This window comes from Corvus brachyrhynchos, unplaced genomic scaffold, assembly GCF_000691975.1.
Source record: "Corvus brachyrhynchos isolate BGI_N302 unplaced genomic scaffold, ASM69197v1 scaffold54, whole genome shotgun sequence".
Classification (NCBI taxonomy): Eukaryota; Metazoa; Chordata; class Aves; order Passeriformes; family Corvidae; genus Corvus; species Corvus brachyrhynchos.
In genome coordinates this window covers 1,170,429-1,178,929 of record NW_008237902.1, presented here as the reverse complement: position 1 = coordinate 1,178,929, position 8,501 = coordinate 1,170,429, and the positions used below count along the sequence as shown (strand labels likewise).

Genomic DNA, 8,501 nt, shown 5'->3' with positions numbered 1-8,501 from the left:
GCTCAAACACCGTGGGCTGGATGGCTCACCGTGGGCTGGATGGCTCACCCTGAGCTGGATGGCTCACCATGGGCTGGATGGCTCACCCTGAGCTGGATGGCTTGGCTGTTTGCGCCTCCAAGGAGAGCCAAGAGATCCAGGTAGACCTAAAGCAGTCTACATATCCCAAAGGCAAATTCTGCAAAGCCTTCTCCAACTTCCCTTTCCTTCTCCTCAGTCTCTCTTTCAAGGTTACAGCTGAGGGCGGGCTGCACACGTCTCAGCTGGAGAGTCCCAGTGTCACTCTGTTCTCCCCTCCCTGGGCAGAGTCACAGAGCTCAGCTGGGAGAGCCTGGACCAATGGGCCTGAGCCAGACAAGCTGTGAGCCTGTTTGTGCCTCTGCTTCTGCCCCTCTCTTTGACCTTGTTTATTTGGCCTCGGAGTGCCTGCTTTTACAAAAGTTATAAAAGTGCCTGTTCTTATAAAGGTTGCCCTTTCCCTGGTGTGAGGATAGTGCCTAGGACAATGAGGCCACACCTCTGGGAGGACCCTCTGCTTGCAATGTGATACAAACAACATGCAGTGATGAGGTCCTGTGAGAGGCTGTGCTGTCCCTGATGTCCCCGTGTACCATGCAAGCCCCTCCAGAAGGTCCCTGGCAGGAATCCTTTCCACAAAGAAGCTGAAAAGGGAAGATAAAACATACCCGTTTTTTGGAATTCAGCATCCCCATCTCAAGGTCATTTTCACAGTTTTTGGCCTTAGATTTGCAGAGTTTTATGAGGCACATTTTTATTCTCAGTATGAGATAATAAAATGATTTAGGGCTTGGCACTAGATTAAAAGGAGCAGGTAAAGTCCTTCCTTCATCAAAGTAGGATAGCCAGAGCTTGGCACGTGCAAACTTCCACTCCACATCCGCATCCTCCTTGGGAAGGGAAGAAGGAAAAACAAATCAACACCCAAATTAATAAATAGGAAGGAGTTTAGCTATGACTAGGGCAAACATACAGGTAGGAGTTAACTAGAACCAGATTCTGCCTGCCAGAACAAGGCCCCTGCACAAAATGTGTATTTGTAGGCTTCTCTGTGGTAATCTCAAAACAAGGAAAATTTAAACAAAGTGGTGCATAAACAGAACATATGTGTCTTCCAAATATTAGACTATTTCCCTGTATATCAAAGGGGTTGTCTCAGTAACAATCTGGTGGTTTTGCTATGATGATGAATGAATGTGTCAGAACGTAGAGACATGGAAAGCAGGAGAAACTTTTATGAGCATAACAGCAGCAAAGACTGTTGCGATGAACTGCAGTGCTCTGTGTCATCTGTTACCACTGCACTGGCCAGGAATCCCCCATCGGGAGGCTCAGACACTGCGTTCTTCTGTCATCCGCTGATTTCCTCATGGATCCTGTCTGCATTCACCACCATGTATCCCTATACACCTTAATCCTCCTACTATTCACCTCCTGCCACTGATGAAGGTGGAGAAAAACTCCATCCTTCAGTGTCTGTGGATCTCCTTTATAAATTGCCAAGGTGGGCCATGATCGCTTCCAAGTAACAAGGGCACGGTTAGCAAATATTTTATGGAGGAAACCGTTCACTTGGCATTGATACACGAGGATGGTCAGGGCCATGTATCAGAACCATTTATCAGGCAGAAGAAAGGATGAGATACAGCTGCTGTACAGCTGTGTTCATTGTGGTGTACATGGAGGGCAGAAGCAGCAGTAGAGGTGTGGATCTGCCAGCTCCCCGTACTCGTGTACATCTGTGTTCTGCTGCAATTCATAACCTCTGATTACCCTGTACCTCTGAAACCTGGTCAGGAACTGGGCATGACACAATGGAGATTAATTCTGCCACAGTTACAGCAATGTGTCTTCACCAGAGCAGCAGCATTCACTTTTGCCATTTGCTCTTCTCATGGTTTGGGGTTGCACCTCACAGAATCCTTAAGGTGAATTACAGAATAAACCACTAGTGAGCAGTTCTAATGCCTTTCTGTTAAAGCAGTTAAAAGTACTACTGATGGAAGTAGCTCTGTTTTATGGCTGGAAAAAGGATTTCTTTCCATAAATGCAAATTTGTCAGGAAGCACCAATACTTGAGGCATAAACAGAAGAAAACCTGAAGCAGATGAAGAGGGATATTAAATGGAAGGCAGGAGAACATGGTCTTGTCACTCCAGCTTATGGTAAACCACCTGCCCACTGACCAGAATGGAATTTAATTCCTCAGTAATGTCCATCCTAGGACACTACTGACGTTGCTCTCATCAGACAAACACTTTGGCAGTAGGGACTTTTGCTGCAGTCAGTCACCATCCCTGGGGATATTGAAAGATGTGCAGATGTGGCACTTGGGGACATGGTTTGGCACAGCCTTGGCAATGCTGAATGAATGGTTGGAGTCCATGATCTCACAGGTTTTTTCCAACCTACGTGACTCTGATTTTACAACTATCTTTAATCTCAGTGCTAGTGAGGACTGAAATTAATTAGTATGAGAAGAACTAGTTTTTCCTCAATTAGGAGGATCTGGGCCAAACAGTTCACACTTGTTTTGCTTGCTGATACTTAAAAGTAATCTTTAACAAAATTTTGAAAATTTCCATACAATCAAGAAGAATGACAAAGCATTTTGCCAAGAAAATGGGCCATCAGAAAGTTTAGACTGCAAAGTTAATATAGGGCACCTCTTCAGATAGTTTCAGAGATCTTTTTTCTCTCAAAAACTTTCAAGAGCATCTCTGTCTACTACAATAAACTAGAAAATGCAGTAAGAGGCTGAGACCCCTTCTGAAGCAGAGCTTGTTTCAGGTGAATAGAATTCAGGAAATTGCTTGATCTTAAGTGATTAGAAACCTTTGGAGAAATGACTCCGCTTTCTGCAAGCCTGGAAGATTCTGGGACAGAGAGCATATGTAAGGTCTCTCTGACATTTAGACTCAGTTACAGCATGCACAGGATAGAGTTATACTTGTACTACAGCACATGGATGAGTCAGACATTACAGTGAGAAAATATTTTCAGCCCTGGCCATTTTCAATGTCAGGTTCTGAGTGGAGATTAGGACAAGTAATTAATACAAACCCAACTGCAGAAGTTTGACATTTAACAAATCAGAAGTAAGAGGTGACTCAACATTAACATTATCCAAATAATGTATTTTTTTTTCTGCCTTTATTTAGATTAGCAGGGAGTTGTTTATGTCCAAAGCATTTAGCAAATCCACTCTGTAACAGCCATACTACTGAGCAGGGCTGGGTAAACCCTGCAAATTCCTTTCTGCAGAAACCTATTCATATTCCTTGAGGGCTCTGTTTATATGCTTTAAAAGATGGTTTTTGTAAATGTCCACAAAGTCTTGTTTTGCACACCCTAGAGACTCCTCAAAAAAAAAAAAAAAGTATCAAATTTTATGCCTGGTGATTGGAAAATACGGAATTTCTGAATATTTTCATGAATGCACATGAGCTTCAGATCTACATGGGCTGGAATGTTTAAGCAGTAGAGAACAGGGCAAAAAGTCAGAAGAAATATTACTCTGTCATAAGCAAACAATGCAACTAAGGCAACACACATTGATAAATTATCATAACCAACACAGGGAATAAAAAATATCACAAGCCACTTTCATTAAATATATGTAAAGGAAATTGGGTTTACTCACAGAGGGTCATTAAAGACAAGGAATCCAAAATTGTTCTAGAAATGATTCACTGTTGATTATTAATTCAGTCATAATCCGGGAACAGACTCAGCCTTAACTCATAATGTGTAAGATCTGTTTTCAGCATTCTAACCTTGGATGTGGAATAAGATACACTCTCTTTGGGTTTTTACCATTTGCATTATCAGTTACAATTAAGTGCATTGAGTTTATAATCTGATTTCTTATCTTACCTCAATTTCCTGATAGGAGTTGTTGATCATGGCTATTAGCATATTAAGCAGCACAACCACCATAGTCACGTTATATACTCCATAGAGTACATATCCAATATTCTCAATGAATTTATGGTCGTACTTCAGCACCACAGATATCACTTCAGATAAGCCAAATATTGACCAGAATAAGGTTTTAAAACTTTCTTCTACCCTAAAAATAAAACAAACAATCACTTTATAGAGTTGACACCAGGTTAGCCAGGCCACATCCTACTAATAAAAGCAGCAACACACAAATATAAATATGTCTTGGCACAGTTGTTGTAAACCATTATCCATCACCCAGGGAGGTGCCAAATCATATTTCCTAATTTGATAAAGAAATATGATTTCTGGTTAATAGTACAAAGTTCCAGTGTGCCCTGATTTGCTCCATCTGTTATCAGGTGCATTACTTGTCACTTGGATTTTGTGTCCCTAATAGGGATGACAAATCCATGGGCAACTTGCAGTTTGAAACTTTTTATGTAGTGCTTTTTGCTTCTACTCACTCACTCTTTTTTCATCCTGAGAAAATAGAACCAGGTCTGACCTCATTCTATGCAGTTTCCAGGGCAGAAGAGAAGCCTTTTACCCAGGAGAAGGGATTGAAAAGTTCTGCTTTGTGGCATTAAGATAAAGAACACAGAGTGCAAATATAGTCACACCATAGTCTGATTCTCTTCCCATACTGCTTTGGGACTGCAAACATGTCAGACACCCAAGCATTTGCAGGAAAAAACTGGGCTTAAGGAGGGGTAGAAGATGTTGCAGAGAGGCATTTTGATTTGTTTATTATCTTTGCTTAAAAGTAGAAAGGAACAAGAGGAAAATTAAAAGATGGGAAAAAGGGGAATAAGCCAATGACAAAGAGAAGTGGGGCTGGAAAGAATGTGGCTGGACTAACATGTCAAAAGGAGAGACTGATCCAAGGAGTCGGGGCTGTAACAGGCGGAAGGGGAGCAGCCACAAGCCACAGCTGAAAAGGATGGAAGGAGGAGGAGGAGGGATGCTGGCACATTTTTAAAGCATTTTGCCTAATAATTAATTTAGAAGGCATTTTGCCTTTGCCGAGCAATCCTTAGCCATTAACAGTTAATTTCCTCCTTTCTCCTCTTGCCTGCCAGGAGGTGAACACCTTCAAATGAAACAATGCCATAGACAAAATTATTTTGATGAAATGTTTTTTACTAGGGTGGCAGACTAATCCTGCTAAATCTGTTAAAAACAACTTATAGACACAAACCACAGCATATTCTACAAGAAAAATAAGCTTTACATCAACTCTGGTGTCAATTACACCATTCACAAAAGCAAGAGAAATTAATTTCAACCCTTTGAAAGGCTGGTGCAGCTTGCTGGGCAGTTCCTTTCTGCTGCAGCAAACTGGGTTTTAATTCCCATCATAATTTGTGTTACACCATGTTTCATTTACAAGTAAAACTGCAGTAAATAGAATAGTTACAACGTACTCTTGTGGGGAGTAACCTTGAGCGATGTTTCAAATAAATGTTGCACAGCTTTATTGATCCGTAGAGCCCCTGATACCACAATCACTGACCCCTGTTGCTCTGCACAACTGCAAAGATACCCTTGTGGGATGATCTCTGCCTGTGCTACACTCAGGTACCAGCACTTTTCCACTTGCTGCACGTTTCACGTCCTGTAACACTCTGCTCTTTTCTCCTGCCCTCATCTGCAGCTGAGCTGACCTAGCATTAATGTGTCAGATTCCCTCCACTGTACAGTAGCAATCTGGCCACTGCTTCTTCCATAAATGTTGTACTTTCCAGTTAAGGAACACATATTACACCAACGATCTCTGGCATTGAAACCCACCACCTAAGTGATTTCACAAACTAATAAAATCCATAACCCCCAGCCTTGAGCCCAGCTGCACCCTGCTATTAACTTCTCTTTTAATTTGGAAAGGTTCCCTAAGTTTTCCACCCTGCTGGCAGATTTTAATACAATGTGTCAGCTCTGCTCCTTTTCTGCAGCTTAAACATTAACCTCTACACTTGAGCAGTGCCGAATCTCCTTGAAAAGTTAATTGAGAGCTGCAAGCAGCCTTGACCACCCTGAGCCCCAGAGGTAAGGGCAGGGGTGCCGGGCTCTTCTGTACTGTCCATAAACCTTATTTCCAGTGTTAGGTAAGGCACCAATGCCCGTGGTGGTGGGACTGGGAGGGTGGTGGAGATGTTGACCTAACCTGTAGCGCCAAAGTGATGCTTAGCAGTGTCCCCAGGCAGATACAGTTCTCCCTCTGTCAGAGGAAATGGTTTAAGGAGACCTTGTACTAGTCCATCCCTACCCTTCAAAAAGGCTGGATGACCCTTTCCTTCTCCCTTTTAGATTACTGCCAAACTGCACGAGATCTGGCACAGGTTGCAGGGAACATCAGTTGGGCTTTTTTTTTAAGAATATCTCACTAAAACGTGAGAGGAGGACCTCAGGAGCCAAGTTCTAAAATACTCCACGATGCCAGTGTGTCTCCTTGTTGCCAGCTAAGCAATTTACCCCCTTCCTGCAAGGTCAGCAGGTGTTTTATCCTTCTCAAAGGCAAACAAATGAAGGCATGGAGGAAGTCAGGAGTCCTGCACAGACTGACAGCTCCTGGCAGCAGGAGGGTCTGGCAGTGACAGATTGGCTGATGCTCCTTGCGGAGGTGGGTACGCAGCAATCACCTTCTTTACTGACTGTTGCAGTGGGGAGACCACAGAGATTTTTTTGGTTTTTGTTTCATTACACATATTACAGATTATTATTATATTATAATCTGTATATTATGTTAAAGATTTTGCATCAAGGAAGATGATGCTTCCTAACAGACCATAGCCAATCATCTAGTTGCAGATTTTCCTCGCTTTTGTAAAGAGCAGTGTGCTGTTCATCAAAAAGGATCATGGCAAGTGTTATAATTGAACTGACTTAAGTTGGTTTTCATAGCTGAGAGAATAGTTAAGGGTTCTCTGTTAATTGTTAATTAGTTAACCACTTAGTATTGGCTTTGCCAGTTGATTGTTAATTGTTAGGAAATTTGCTGATTAACAATTGTTATGGGGAGGTAGTGTTAGGAGCATTTTCTGTATTAGTGTTAGGATGGTGGGGAGTGTTGCAAGTTGGTAAAGAGGGAAAGTTCTAGAAGCTGTGAGGGTCTGTGCCAGTCATGTCTCCTTAGCATAAGGGGATCAATACCACCTGCTGATAGGACCGAGACCAGCGAATCGCTCGATGCCCAAGAATCACCCCACAGATGAGAACCTATGTCCTAGAGGTGACATCTAAACGAGCCAATCGGACTATGGAAGGTGCAGGGGCCTGGGGTGTAAGAGGGTGCTGCCTCTATGGGGAATAAAAGGCAGCGTCCCTCAGGGGACGGGGATTTCTCTGCCCGCACACGGCCATGAGTGGAGCTTCCCGTGCGCATCCTTTCCCTCTGACTGTTGTGCTGATTTGCCAAAGAGATTCTTAATCGTCTCAACTTAAACAGTGAACTCTAAAAAAGGACAACTGGCTGCTGTGGTCATTTCTCTCAGCAAGGCTATGATTTCATATCAGTCTTGTGCCCTCTTCAAGAAAGCTCAAGGCATCCGTTCAGATTTATCTCCTTAAATGTGTTTGAGAACTAACTCTGCCAAAAAAGTAATGCAGTCAATATAATTACAAAATGATCACATTTTGACAAAACAAGTAGAAAAAAGCCTTCAAGCCTCAAAGTAGCTGTGGCACTGAAGAGTGAGTCACATTTCCCTTTGGGAGAGTGAGACAGAAAAGCTTCCCTTGTAGCCTTCAGCCTGATTTCTGATGCAGAAAGCAAGATGAACACAATCAGCCTTGCCTCCATTTCGATTTTGTTTGCATAGCATGTTCTTAATTACAGGCTGTTTCAAGAGCTGTGTGCTGTACACAGCATATGATAAACAGATAAACATAGCTGGCGTAGTGGCAACTGCTGAGGAAATGATCTGCTCTTCAGCATTGAAGAACTTCCAAAACATTTTAAAAGTATCCCATGGTTAGTTAAATAATCTCTATATTTAACTGTGTGGAGTAAAAACAACTGCATCTTTATTTCCTTTGCTTCCAGAACATCAAAATGAAAGAAATGTCACAAACTTCATATAATAACTCAAATCAGAGGCCACTGGGGTACTATGTGCTTGCTTTGTAGATGACAACAGAGGAGAAATTGAGCACACACTTTCAAAAGTACAGTAGCAAGGGAGGGTGAAAGTTAAACCAAACATTCACTAACCATTATCATTAGAACAAAGCAAGCAATTCCCTCAGCATACACTCTTTTTTTCTGCTTACATACTGCCCTGGAAAGGTGTGCTTTTCTTAAATGTGTAATTTGGAGTTGTTTTAGTGAGCAGCTGTTTGTCTAAGGGCTCCCACTGAGGTATCCAGGGAGCTGTCAATGCTCTTTGGAACTGGCCACAGTCAATTAAGTGCACAACTCCAATGGGTCTTTTTCTGTCACAACTGTCCAAGTGACCTCTGAGAATCAGGTCCCACAGTTAAATAGTCATATTTTGGACTACAAAACAGTGTAAAATTTCACCCATTCTCATTAGAAT

The 8,501-nt window shown here is 42.3% G+C and overlaps 1 protein-coding gene across 1 annotated transcript in view; it reads right to left on the bottom strand.

The window, feature by feature from the left end:
* TRPC7 (transient receptor potential cation channel subfamily C member 7) overlaps nucleotides 1-8,501 on the bottom strand; it is a 75,047-nt gene that overhangs the window by 6,888 nt on the left and 59,658 nt on the right. Inside the window, 2 exon segments of the mRNA XM_008632636.2 lie at nucleotides 687-908; nucleotides 3,895-4,090. Of these exon segments, the coding sequence (XP_008630858.2) occupies nucleotides 687-908; nucleotides 3,895-4,090 (418 nt within the window).